Source organism: Ziziphus jujuba, chromosome 7, assembly GCF_031755915.1.
Source record: "Ziziphus jujuba cultivar Dongzao chromosome 7, ASM3175591v1".
NCBI classification, from domain to species: domain Eukaryota; kingdom Viridiplantae; phylum Streptophyta; class Magnoliopsida; order Rosales; family Rhamnaceae; genus Ziziphus; species Ziziphus jujuba.
The window spans coordinates 3,067,132-3,080,999 of NC_083385.1; the positions used below are offsets into that span (position 1 = coordinate 3,067,132).

Here is a 13,868-nt window from a genome sequence, read left to right on the forward strand (position 1 = left end):
TAAACCAAGGGTGTTGAACCTAAGATATAAAAATAATCATTGATCTATTCCAAAACAGATTGTATTGGCAATATTAACAGCCATGATTGGATTTAATGAAACGTTAATTTTGAGTAATAATAATAAAAAAAGAAAAACTAAAGGCAAATTCATTAATCATGTGACAAGTTTTTAGTCGGAATTAATTTTTGTTAATGTACCTTCTTTGCTAATAGCTTTAGAAGTTTCAGAGTGCTTAGGAGTATCTAACTCTGTATCTCACTAGTGGATGAAGCAACAACTCGTTTCTCATGTAATTTTCCCAAGTTTTCTACTTCCTGCAAAAGACATGTCGTATTGACATGCGATTGCCTGTTGAAATTGAATCCCGCCCTCATGGATGCCGTTTGCTCGTTTTCCTTCGAAATACAACGCTGACTTTGTCTCTCATTGTTGTCGTTTAAGCTGGGCAACTAAATTTTGATACGACGGCCATTTAGATGTCGATTCCCGCGAGGATGCACATGTAAAATTAACGATGACTACCCCAAAACCTCCGCAAAATCTTATGTGAGGTGTCTAATTCGCTCTTTCTTCTTCTCTGTCACCTTTTCTGTCCATGGAGGTTCTCAGTTCTTCAGCACCAACCAACCTCAAAAGTTTCTCTTTTACTTCACCTTTCACGCCTATATTTCCCAAAAAATCTTGGGACAAAAAAAACCAATTTAGATACAACATACCCAGCTCCATATTCCACAGAAACTCAAGGTTTTCAATCTGTTTACCTTTAGCAAATAGGAGCAAATTCCTAGTCTTGGCCCACTTTGGTCGTCCTACGAATCGCCGGAATTCGTTGAGGAAGAAGCTCATTGATGAGCAAAAGGTACGTCACGATCCCATTCCTTTATGCCCAACTTCTGATTTTCAACCTCTGAATCGCAATTTTAGTGATAATGAGATTTTTCTAGACAAAGAGAGTGATACTAGTAATGGGGTTGCGGATAATAATGCGGCCGAAAAGAGCAGCGCAGAAGAATCGAAATCAAAACGTCTTGGTGACTCTGTTTTGATGAGCAAATTGGAGAATTGGGTTGAGCAGTATAAGAAAGATTCTGAGTATTGGGGTATTGGGTCAGAACCAGTTTTTACTGTTTTTCAGGATTCTAATGGGAATACCAAACGTGTTTCTATCAATGAGGATGAAATATTTAGAAGGAACCAAGTAGAGCAACGGGAATTTGAGGACTTGTCAAAGGTGAATTTGAAGATATTGTACGCCAAGAATTTAGCTAGGGAGATGGAGAGTGGGAAAAATGTAATTCCAAGGAACAGTTCTGTAGCTAAGTTTGTTATTCAAGGCCAGGAGCCTGGTCTTTTTAGGGCAATTCAGGGTTTTACTCTTCAACCCAATCTACGAGAAAAGCTCCCTAAAGTTGGGAGCATGGTGTTGTATGCATTTATTGCATTATGGGCATTGAAGAAACTATTCACTTCCGGAAACAAGGAGGTGCAATACACGGAATTGGAAAAAGAAATGGTGAGGAGAAAGATAAAATCAAGAAAGGAGAAAGAGATGTTGGAAAGTGTTAGCGTAGAAGTTGTTAAAGAACCTTTCGAGCTGCCAATGGCTTCCATTGAAAAGCCTAGACTAGATAAGCAATTACTTATGGAGAGTATTGAAAGAGCAACGTCACAGAATAGTAATTTAACTTTACTAGATTCTTCTAGTTCTGCAGCTGCTAAATCTGTGGAGTTTGATGATAAAATTCAAGAAATCAGAAAAATGGCTAAGCAAGCTCGGTCAATTGAAGCTAGGGAACAACACTCAATTGAAACTGATGAAGAAGAAAAACAGACTATGAATACGGAATTTTATGAAGAAACTGAAGAGGGCAAAGAGTATAGAGAACAGGAGACGAAGTTTCCATCTGACCTCCTGAACAGGGATACTGAACAAAATTGGTTTAGTGGTGATAATGGATTTCAACATGCTGAAGCTTTTGTAGATAATAGAAACTTTCAAGATTCTAGTTCTTCACATGTAGACGTTTCAGCTCATAGGCAAACAATTAAACAGGACCTGACAGAACACGAGAGTGTTGTGCATACAGATGATGCCTCCTTTGGTGAATCATGTGATTCTAGAGAAAGTTCTGTTCAAGTAAAACCATGGGTTATAAAGTCAGTGAAAGAAGCTAGGGAATATCTTTCTGAAAAACGTAGGAAGGGAGAATCAAATCATGAAGCCCAGTTTGAAGGTATGTCAAAAAGTGATACTTTGTCAAGGCCACAAAGTGATGAACAATGTGATGGCAACACAATTGAGGAATTGAGCATGGAAGACTTAGAGTTTCCATCTGCCTTTTCAGATGGGACATCAGGTTCTCCACCTTCTGTAAATGCTTCCAATTATTATACTGTAGAAGATAAGGAATTTGTTGCAGTCAAGAATGATAACCCCAAGGGAGAGGATATTGTTCAAAAACAGCAACTTTCCTTGGACCAAGAAGGCAATGACAGTATTACAGAAAGAAAACCATCTGTACAAGATAAAAATTGGTTGGAGAAAAATTATAATGAAATTGACCCAATTTTTAAAAAAATTGGTGTTGGCTTTAGAGACAACTACATGGTTGCAAGAGAAAAGGAGAATCAAGTAGTTAATGTGAATTTGGACATGAGACACCTTGGGTCTATTGGAGATGACAGTGAACTTGAATGGATGAAAAATGATAGTCTTGCGGAAATTGTTTTTAAAGTTCGAGAAAACGAGTTGGCTGGGCGGGATCCATTTCACATGCTGAATGCTGAGGATAAACTTGCATTTTTCAATGGTCTTGAAAAAAAAGTTGAGAGAGAAAATGAAAAGCTGTTGAAACTGCATGAATGGCTCCATTCAAACATTGAAAATCTTGACTACGGGGCAGGTAGTTGATTGCTTTTGGAATTTTAATGCTTGGATATGTTCTTTGCCACTTTAGATGATAATTTTATATACTGAATACTTAGTTTGTGTCTTCATTTTTAGGAATATAAAGTAATTTAGTTGAATTGTATAGCTGCACCAGTACACTAAGATGTTCTACAGATTGAATATAGAATTTTCGGAAGTTTATATGCTAATAGTCTTTTTACTTCTCTGTAGATGGTATAAGCTTGTATGATCCACCAGAAAAAATAATACCACGTTGGAAAGGTCCTCATTTGGAAAAAAGTCCCGAGTTCATCAATGATTTCCTAGAACAACGAAAGGAAATTTTGGATGGAAATGCTAGGATCTCATATCCTGTGAACAAGGATGAGCAGAACTTCCTTCAGAAATCAACAGAATCTCCTCCACAAGAGAGTATTGCTGCTTCTTCAGCAGTGAATTATCCAAAGAAGCAATCTCATGGCGATTTGAAAAGTTCCAAGACAATTATAGAAAGCAGTGATGGTTCTGCCAGAGCTGGCAAAAAATCAGGGAAGGAGTTTTGGCAACACACCAAAAAATGGTCACAGGGGTTTTTGGAGTCCTATAATGCAGAGACAGACCCGGAAGTTAAATCCACCATGCGAGATATTGGGAAGGATTTGGATAGATGGATCACTGAAAAAGAAATACAGGAAGCTGCTGATTTGATGAACAAACTTCCTGAGAGGAATAAGGAATTCATGGAAAAGAAACTCAGCAAACTTAAAAGAGAGATGGAATTGTTCGGGCCACAAGCTGTTGTGAGCAAATATCGTGAATATGCAGAAGACAAGGAAGAAGATTACCTATGGTGGTTAGATCTACCACATATACTGGTAAGATTTTCATATGGATCATGACCTCTGCCAATTTCCTGACAAATTGTGTCAATATTATGTGCACCATAAATTGTACTGAATTTATAGTTTTCCATTTTGATGCATTTCAGTTTAACTAAAGATGTTTCATGGAGTCATGGAGACTAGTTAATAATTTGTTTATCCTTTCAATATCTTTCAGTGCTTTGAGCTGTACACAGTTGAAAATGGGGAACAAAGAATAGGATTTTATTCATTAGAGATGGCACCGGATCTTGAATTGGAGCCAAAACCTTATCATGTGATTTCTTTTGAGGACTCAAATGATTGCAAAAATCTTTGTTATATCATTCAAGCTCAAATGGATATGCTTGGCAATGGCCATGCATTTGTTGTTCCACGACCACCTAAGGTAAAGTCCTGAATCTTTTTTGGCAGTGAATTTACAGTTTCATGTAGTTTATCATATGTGATTACAGTTGTTGGAAATTACATGCATCTTTTAAACAACAGCCATTGAGAACAAATGCCAACCTGATGCTTGGATTCTTATTTGCTTTAAAACTTGAATGTTTTATTTATACCTCTGTCAAGAGCTCATGATACTTCGCATTAGCATTTGTTTAGTGGATGAATGGAACCTCATTTCCAATTCCTAGCTTCTTTTGTTGCCTTTTTGTCCAATGTAGACAGATGGTGATATAAAGAAATATATCCTTTTTTTTCCCTGTTAAATCTCTTGACCTTTTTTAAGGTGAATAACACTGATATATTGTGGTAACTGTCACTTAATACACTCAGGATGCTTTCCGCGAAGCCAAAGCAAATGGCTTTAGCATAACTGTCATCAGGAAAGGAGAGCTTCAGCTCAATGTGGATCAAACACTGGAAGAGGTGGAGGAGCAAATTATTGAGATCGGGAGCAAAATTTACCATGACAAGATTATGCAGGAGCGCTCTGTTGATATAAGCTCATTGATGAAGGGTGTATTTGGTTTCAAAAGCAAACCCATGAAGAGGTAATTCGTCGTTTTAGTAAAATTTGTTTCCATAGAGTTCTTACCAACTCTTGCATTGTATAACAGTTATTTGGATGTGCTATTCATCAGTGTGTTGCATCTTGACCTATGTAAAAAATTATTTTTCTGTTTGCCTTGGATATTTCCTTTTCAGGAAAAGATCAAAGCAAAAGCTGAAGAAGCCTAGGAAAAAATGAAGCTTTTGCCTGCAGTTCTGTAGATGAATCTTAAGGCAAACATTGTCGACCAAGTTAAGCAATTCATGGCAATTGAGGCCTAATTTAAGAGTTGAAAGCAGCATGTCTTGGACCAAACAATCTGCCTCGGCAAAAGTTCAAAGAAAGTGCTTTTTACAAAAATGAAGAATTTTCAAATTTAATCTTGGAAGTTACTGTTCAAGAGTCGAGATTTATGTCGGGTTGAGTATATATTGTAAGAAGCTCGAACTGCTGTAATGCTGTCGATCAATTTTGTCATGCAAAATCCTCTGTTTGTTCGTGAATCAATAGAGTCGAGAGCTCCTATATTTTATTCGAATGAGTTCAACTTTTGCTTATTTGTTTTGTGAATGTTAATTTGCATTAGAAATGTTTGAAGGAAAAAGAAATGTGCGGATAATTTCTTAAACGAAAGAGTAGTAAATTGATTAATTATAACACAAGCAGTGTCGCTAAACACTCCGGCATTTAATAGGCCAAGGGGTAAGGATAAGGTCTTTAATAAGTCCAAGGATAAGGTCTTTCTGTAATATTAAAGGTGTTGGGACTTCTGCTCTCAAAAAACTCTCGTAGTGACAGTTTTTTGACGATATGGTGTTTCGAGACATGGAATTTTTGGGGGCAGAGAAAGTGCATGGTTAATTGGTTATTTGATATTCTTGGTCTAAAATTTTGAATGTTGCTTAACAGTCAATCCACGCACCGTGTCAGTGATTCTATGGATTAGATCAATCCACTCAGCTTGGTTAGGATAACGAAACAAACAATTCCTCCAAGCTTGAGAACTCGAAGTCAGTTAGATGACCGCATGACCAGAACACCTCAAACCTTTCCCATTAGAGAGCAAAGGGCAACATGGGGTTTTTCTACCAATCCTGGAGTTCCATTTTTCTTGGCTTCACACTACTTGATGTGGATATATATATATATATATATATGGATGGATGTGTGTGGAAGCCAAAATAATACACATTACTGCATCGACAAAGTAAGAAATTTGATTCGATGGACAGTAGTATAGGCCATCAATGGCATAACTTTTTGTTATTGGAACATTATCATTATCATGATCATGATTATGATCGGTGCTGTAATGTGCAGTTGAAGTTGATGATCCTACAACAACATAGAATTAATGCTTCTGCTTCTGCTCATGGGATTCTGGCTTTTCTCTTTCCCACACTCCTTGCATTTCTTCAGCTCCAAGTTTCTGTAAAAGAGGCTCCTCCATCATCTGATCTCTTCGAAAGACGGCCTGTCATCCTATCCATATCTAGCTTCCTAGCGTACTGCTTGCTTCTTGTTGCTTCATCAGGATTTCCTTGCTATGCTCGTAGCTTTCACATTGCCGCTGTGTTCTCGGGTTCTCTATCTGTTGCTTCACTCGCATCACTTCTTCTCCCACACTACTTGTTTCCTCTGCCCTATGTGTTGGTAATTTTAGTGCCCGCATTGCTATTGCGAATGTTTAAACGGCCGGGACAACATCATTTCTCATCGCGAATGTTTATTCCAGAACATTACTATTTCTCATCAGAATCATCACGTTCATGGCACAACACGACAACCTTGTTCACAAACATATTTAGCCGTGGGGTAACGCACCCAGTTTTACCTGTTACAGCCATGGATTCACAGCTGGAGCAGTAGATGAAAGCTACTTTGGATGCTCTTGTTTCATTAGTCAATAGCGATTTAAGACACCAAACTTATTTACCAAACAAAGTTTGTTCATATACTACCAATTGAAAAATTGATATTAATAAACCCTTATTATTGGTGTCTAGCAATGAAGTTCATTATTGTACCTACTTGTTTCTTGTAGTATAAAAGCTAAAAGTATTATTAATACAAATCTTATTATTTGTTAAAGCAAAAATGCCATTAAATACTCGTAAAGAAATAATAATAAAAAAAGAAAACTGATATTATTTTCTGTCGTCAATACAGCTTTAAAAATACTTGCATGAAAAGTCGATTATATTAGACTTTTCATTTCAATCCAAGCCACTTTAGTAATCTCCAATAAAAGAATTAACAAAGAAACCGAAAAAATCTTCCTTTCGACTGTGCATGGACAAAAGATAATGTTCGTCCTGCCATACATACAAATGTACATTAATCGCATGTACATATACATATACGTATATGAATACCTAGGATTCAACAACAGCCATCAATCAACGAGGCTATCCAGCAATCTCATTAAGGTGACGATCCATAATCTGAGAGACGGTCTCAAGGAACGCAGCTTCACTTGTCCCAGGAAGCACAGAATCATGAGCCTCTTGGACAATCTCCTCAATAATGGATTCTTTCTTCAAGGTTTCTCTGCACATTATGCTTCCGATTGCAAAGGGAGTGAGCCCCCTCTGCACTCCCTTCTTCAGAAGCATGGTTGAGATGCGGAGTGTGCGGGCACATTCAAGCGGCAGTTCCCATCCATGAAACTTAAGAAGTGCAATGTCTTCTTCAGCATCTAGTGAATTGATGTAATCAATTATCTCTTTGGAGTAAGGTTTACGAGCTTGTGGCCAGTAAAGCCAGTCGAATGTACAATCTTCAAACTGCAAGGAATGATATAAATACATCAGTAATTGCTTACAACAGCTTTAAAAGAGGATAAAATAAGAACAAAGAACAAATTACTTGCAGCAATTTTGGATCATCCTCTAATCAAAATTCAAGACTATTACAGCTTAAATTTAGAAAAAATTAACATAATTATCAAAATTCATTACACGGAAAGGCGATCAAAATTATGAATTGAATTATAAGTTTATAGTTCCAATAAAAACTAAAACTAACTCATAGACAACTTCCTAAGAATGTGAGAAAGGGTTACTAAAAAATGGCAAAGCATTGAAATTTGAAACTATGAGCTAAGTCACGACATGTGAAATTCCAAAATACATTAAATAAGCCAACAAAGCCATTCAAAAATCCAGTGTATGAATATGTATTTAGTTTATACATATATATATATATATATATATACATACACACTAGAAACACCATAGTATGCATTGCATTGCAGCCAATTAAGAAAAGATGCGGTTGGGTACTTACACTTTCTGGTAAGCAGTAGCCGTGATCAATTGGAATAAGCACAGTTCGGCCATCTTCCCCTTTACTCAGCAATATATTCCCAGCATGCCTATCTGCATTTGCCAATCTTATATCCAACACAGAGATTTTATGTACTTCCTCAACTGGAAATGCCCCGGGGCCCATATCCTCACAACTTCCACTATTTTCCATGAACTTCTGCAAAGACCCAACCTTCACAGTCACCGCACCAGGATGGTTGAAATTTTCATTGAAGCACTTGACCATAAATGTGGGTGGGACACCAGCAAAGCCCATCTCGTTACCTAAGGATGTTTTGCAGCCTCTCTTTGGATGATCCAAAATGTAAGCTGCAACTTCCCTGAATGCTCCTTCTCCGACTCTTGTACCCTTTTTCAACCCTTCACCGTCCAATGACACTGGAAGCCCCTGAGGATTATTAACAGCCATGGGCTCCTCATCAATAGGCTTAAAAACAGAGACATATCTTTTCCCTGATGAATCCAGCATAAAATATGCTCCCCCTGTACCCTCCAGAGACCTGACTGGAAAATTTCCACTATCTAATCCATCAAATGTATCATTAACCATATCCCAAACCACCGAAGGCAATTTAGTCTTGGGGTTAACAATAATAGGCTCCAACAAAACTTCCCTAGCAGGCAGAATTTTCCCATCTACTTTAAACTCTCTTCTACGATAATGTTCACCAACATCACAATGTTTCTTATTATTTTCTCCGTTATCTCTATCATTCACCTGTGGTGCTACAATAGACAATTCAAAATTCTTTTCCACTGGTTTAGCCCGAACTTTTGCAGATTTCCTAACCAATAAATGTATCACGGCATCATTGTGTTTACAGATGTCATCAATGAGTCTCTGATCCTCAAGCCGCTCACCGTCACACACGACTTCTTGCTCCTCAAGATCAAAAAACTCTTTCCCTTTCTTTGCAATCTTTTGTTTAACATATCCAACATCTCTGCCGCGTTCGACATGTAAAGTAAGTTCCTTCCCACAAAAAGTTCGAACATTGATGAGCTGAAGATCAGAAAGCTTAAGAACCAAATGTAAGACATTCCCATCAGCAACCCCGTAGTCCCGGAGCAAGGAATTGCTCCGTGCCAGTTCCCGGCCTCCACAAACCAACTTCTGATTCTTCACCACAAATCCTTTATATGTTTGGATCCTTAGCTTCACCGACTCAATGGAATCAGAATTGAAGACACTCATGGGAGTCATAGACCCCGAAACAGAGAGATAAATCAAAATAGATTCGTTCAAGCACAAACCCGAGTGGGCATGGAAGAAATTAGGAGAAATTGTACGCTCGTTTCGAGCTGGACTAAGTGCAGCAACACCGGCCGACGACATTTTTTCCAATCAAAACTTGGAAAAATTCAACACAAATTTCACAGCTTTCCAGACAATGCAGAAGTTTCGAAATTAAAACCTCCACAAAGTTTCACAAATTTTTACGAAGATGAAACCATGTTAGATTCGTAAAATTTGACCACCTGATAGATACCCAGATGATCAAACACAAACTCTTCTAAATGGGGTTTCTCACAATCTACACAAAACCAATCTATAAACACAAAAAAAAAAAAAAAAAAAAATTCACAACCCCTAGAGATTCATGCCTTAGAACAAAATCAATCTAGGGAAAAAATAAAGAAAAAAAAAACACAAACACACACCCAAAAAAAAAAAAAAAAAAAAAAGAAAAAAAAAAAACCGATGCAGGCTAGACCCTGCGAATCGGACTGAGAATCACAACAGGAACGCCCCAGAAAGTAAAAGGTGTATATGTGCGATGAAGGTATGCAATATTAAGAAAAGCGCGGAAGATCGATCACAAACCCAAACACATACAAAGGATTCTTACCAAAGAGGAAGAACCGGAAAAATGTTGAGATAGAAGCCCACCTTAAATTCCAAAACCCAAGTTTAGCAAATATGACCAATTTTGCTCTCCTTTTCTATTTTTAGATTTTCTCTCTCTTTTTTTTTTTTTTTTTGGGGGGGGTTGGAGATTAGGACCTGTGATTCAGAGAAAATTTGAGACACTGTGACGATGAATACTGAAGACGCGTGTAGCCGCCGGAGATACATACGTACAGCGTATTAGCAGCTCTCTATTTTGAGAGTCTTTTTTTTTTATTTTTCTTTAATTATTTTAGTTTTTTAAATGCACGTAACTTTCTTTAGATAACTTTTTTCTACTTTTATTAAATTATTATTATCTTAAATATAGTTCTTCAAGTTAGCTGTTTAAAGCCCAAAAAAATAGGACCAAAAAAAAGTCTTCGAAATAGCTGTCAATATCTATAAGCAATTATCAAATAAAAATATTAAAACAAAAAATTAGTTTACCTCTCTCTTAATTAGGAATTAAATTTTTTTTTAATTCGTCTCTAGAAAATTTAGAGACAAATAAAAGCTCGAGAATATAAGTACTCCAATTAAAAGAAAAGACATACGAATTTGACGCGGAAAGTTCCTGTCCCTTTCCTTCTATTATTCAATTCAAGGGCCGTTGGACAGTGTATGACACGTAAGAGGATGGTCGGTCCCACGTGTTACCGTACGCTCCCCGGTTGATCAACGGTCAGAAAAAATGTCCTTCGCATGCTCGCACACATACGCGAGCGCACACGCACTCCCTGCTCCAATGATAAATATTCGTCATCATTGCATGTTCTTCCCAATCAAAATCCCCCACGTGTATTCAACTTACTGAACATGTAATGATTTTTTATTCTTTTTTACAACTTTAGTACGGCCTTGTAGGTTTGAATTTAAAGCATTCACCAAAAAAAAAAAAAAAAAAAAGTTTTGAATCCAAAGACCCAAGTGAAACAAAAACTAAAATTAAAAAAAAAAAACAACATAACTTTTATTTTAATGTGGAGAAGATAATATTTATTTCTTTTTTATCAAATATATTTCACGCTGTTAAGGATAAAATTTTGATTATTTAATTTGTCTACAATCTTTGGTGTCTAAGCGCAAATAAATTAGAGAATTTTTAAAGTTTAATTAGCACCTAAAAAAGCAATCAATTTATTTTTTTTTCCTTCTTTATGTGGACGGTACCTAACAATAAAATTTTAAACGCCAAACGATAAGGACATCTACTTGGAGCATACTCTGCTGGGAGACTTTTTTTTTTTTTTCAACATTCCAATTAAGGAAGATAATTTCACATAGGTTCTGGCTGTGAACCTGACCTACAAATACAAGTGGCTTTCCATGCTTTACAAACGCAAATTTCTATTTTCTAATCAATTCATTAACTTGGAGTTTGTCATGCTGCATAACAATTGAAACAGTGATAGCCTTATTCACCAAAGAAAAAAAGAAAAAGTCAGAGCCTTATAAGCCAACCCTTTCTTCTTCCCCATCTTTGTCCTCTTTATGTTTAAGCTCTAGCACAAACCAAAAATACATTATATCCACCGACGAACTTGAACTTCAATATACCCTCAAGGAATCCTTTTTCTTTTTCTTCTTTTATGCAAAAGAAAAAAAAAACAAAAGCCTCTTCACACTAATCAATATGAATAGGCAATTAATCCCTTTCCAATCAGGAAAGTTGAACAAAGAAGGCAGAGAGACAAATATTCTACTTAGAACCAGTCATAGACTAGGTTCCATAATGGGGAATGTTGAAGATACCCGCTTATACACATCGCTTGCCTGCTTGCTTGACATATGGATGTTGATTGCTGAGAAATCTCAGGTTGTCACAGTGAAAACTGGGCTGTTTTCTATCTTGTCAGCCTCAACAAAAGTATGCACTATATACTGGTATACTGTGTGGCCTGTCACTGTTCATCACAAATTAAACTAGGAGATTGTACAAGACAGAATTTTATCAAACTCAAGAAAAGAATGATTAGGGTCAGTGCGACAATGCAAGGAAGGCTATGGAAAGTAGGCTCGGGACATATAGTAAGTAGGAAGAGTCATTTTTTTCAGTAAAGAAAGATTCTTTGCTAAGTATTCTTCCCACTCTTCAGAGTCAATCCTGCCATCTCCTTTTGAATCTGCTTCCGTGAATGTCTGTATAACATACAAGGAAGCACCAGTATATGAAAACCAGAACACCGAAAATGTTTTGGATCCAAGAGTATAGAGCCATTTCTGTACCTACCATGTCTACAATCATTCCTACAACATCATCAGATCATATTCTAGCAAAAGAGCCAGTACCATCTCCTTCAACTGCTTACAGTTGCAGAAAGGAAGGTTCTATTGTGATTACCAGGATAGTTATGATTTTCATGTGTAATTCTAAAAAACCAAAACAGGATAGTTCTTTTAATCATTGCTTTACCAATACCAACAAGCTATAAAACAATTACTGAGAAGGTTTCCTCTTTATTTTACAAATTTGATCACATGGAAGACTTAAAAGGTGATCAACTGGTAGAGCAGATATATACCAGAAACTGAAAGATATTTGAGTCATTGAAGAACGAATTGACAAAAGAACAGTCACAGGGGAAATTTACCTCCTCACCCTCAATGTAACCGGTCTGCCTTAGATCATATAATTTTAAATGCATCTGCCTCAGATCATATATACCTTTTTTAGTGACTAGATGTATCATTGACTGAAAACTTGCCTTAAAAAAATACACTTCCATATGTGCCATTGGGAAATCAAAATACTCCCACATGGAAAAGAGAGCAAAACAAGTGGTCAATGTAGATATTAGTACTACAACCAAGACACAAATTTCTTAGACGTAAAATTAATTGCTTAAGGAGTTTTTGAGCAACACCGCTCAAGTATTGAACAAATTATCCAAACAAAATATGCACATTGATATCAAACATCTGCAAAATTTAGCGGAACAAAAGGTAGTGAAAAGTATATAGATTAATGAGCAGCATAAAGAACAGCAGCTCACAGAAGTTCCTTCTTTAAATCCCAAAAGTGAATATCAGGGAATCATGACTCTACAAAATCAGTGCAGCATATCCTTTCTAAACAGAGACTTTACTTATTGCTATTTTGGAAAAGTGCAAGCTGTAGTTCTCCGATCAACTAAACAGAGCAAAATCTGTCCAACAACAATTAGATCACATGATTCACAACAAAAGATAATCCTTATAATGGTTTGATACTTATTTTATGCTAAATTTGGAAACAAAAATAAAATCAACAAAATATAATCCTTATAATGGTTTGATACTTATTTTATGCTAAATTTGGAAACAAAAATAAAATCTTTTTACGTTCTTATTCGGCTTCATTAGTTGAGTAATACTATATAGGCAATTGGTTATCATAAAAATTTTCACGCACTCTTTTGGCCACTATGTAACACCTCGTCCCAAATTGCACCGGAATCCGTGCACGTTGACCGAGGTTGACCGTTGATCGAAGCGGGTCAAAAGTTGACTTTTTGACTCGGTGGGAATTTCGAGTTGACTAGGGTACCGTGGCGAAGTGCACGATGCCCCGAGTTCGTAGACTGGTAGCACATTGAAAACGGAGCTACGGTTTGAAAGTTATGGGCAAAACAAGTTGCGGCCCAAACTGTCCAAGGGGTGCCGGAGTTGACTTTTTATTTATGGGGAATTGAGCTTTGACTCGTGCATGGTTGTGAAGTGCTCGTCGATACGAGTTCACAGACTAGTGGCACACTTAAAATGGACATCCGGTTAAAAAGTTATGGACGTTTGAAGTTTACTGGATACCGTAATATTTTAATGTTTTTGAGTCGATGAATAGTGAAATGCCACGTGTCAGCTTCTGATTGATCCACGTGGCATGAACAGTGTCACACAGGGG

At 36.8% G+C, this 13,868-nt stretch overlaps 2 protein-coding genes across 2 annotated transcripts; one reads left to right on the forward strand and one right to left on the reverse strand.

Annotated features, from left to right (window-relative positions):
* Window positions 1–289: 289 nt before the first annotated feature.
* LOC107423614 (uncharacterized) lies at window positions 290–5,325 on the forward strand. The gene is made up of 5 exons (XM_016033198.4): window positions 290–2,906; window positions 3,125–3,768; window positions 3,953–4,162; window positions 4,552–4,769; window positions 4,924–5,325. Exons 1-5 carry the CDS (start codon window positions 599–601, stop codon window positions 4,964–4,966), a joined length of 3,423 nt encoding a protein of 1,140 aa, XP_015888684.3. The 5' UTR covers window positions 290–598; the 3' UTR covers window positions 4,967–5,325.
* Window positions 5,326–6,893: 1,568 nt separating this feature from the next.
* LOC107423666 (phosphatidylinositol 4-kinase gamma 4) lies at window positions 6,894–10,091 on the reverse strand. The gene is made up of 2 exons (XM_016033272.4): window positions 8,057–10,091; window positions 6,894–7,554 (listed from the first exon to the last, which is right to left on the reverse strand). The coding sequence occupies exons 1-2, from the start codon at window positions 9,431–9,433 to the stop codon at window positions 7,177–7,179; spliced, it is 1,755 nt and encodes a 584-aa protein (XP_015888758.3). The 5' UTR covers window positions 9,434–10,091; the 3' UTR covers window positions 6,894–7,176.
* Window positions 10,092–13,868: the final 3,777 nt, after the last annotated feature.

Excerpts from the sequence above, each read along its gene's own strand:
- LOC107423614 (XM_016033198.4), top strand. The coding sequence starts at position 599 with ATGGAGGTTCTCAGTTCTTCAGCACCAACCAACCTCAAAAGTTTCTCT. Across the intron at positions 2,907-3,124 it reads AAATCTTGACTACGGGGCAG|ATGGTATAAGCTTGTATGAT; the intron begins GTAGTTGATTGC and ends ACTTCTCTGTAG. Across the intron at positions 4,163-4,551 it reads TTGTTCCACGACCACCTAAG|GATGCTTTCCGCGAAGCCAA; the intron begins GTAAAGTCCTGA and ends TAATACACTCAG.
- LOC107423666 (XM_016033272.4), bottom strand. The coding sequence starts at position 9,433 with ATGTCGTCGGCCGGTGTTGCTGCACTTAGTCCAGCTCGAAACGAGCGT. Across the intron at positions 7,555-8,056 it reads GCTACTGCTTACCAGAAAGT|TTTGAAGATTGTACATTCGA; the intron begins GTAAGTACCCAA and ends CATTCCTTGCAG.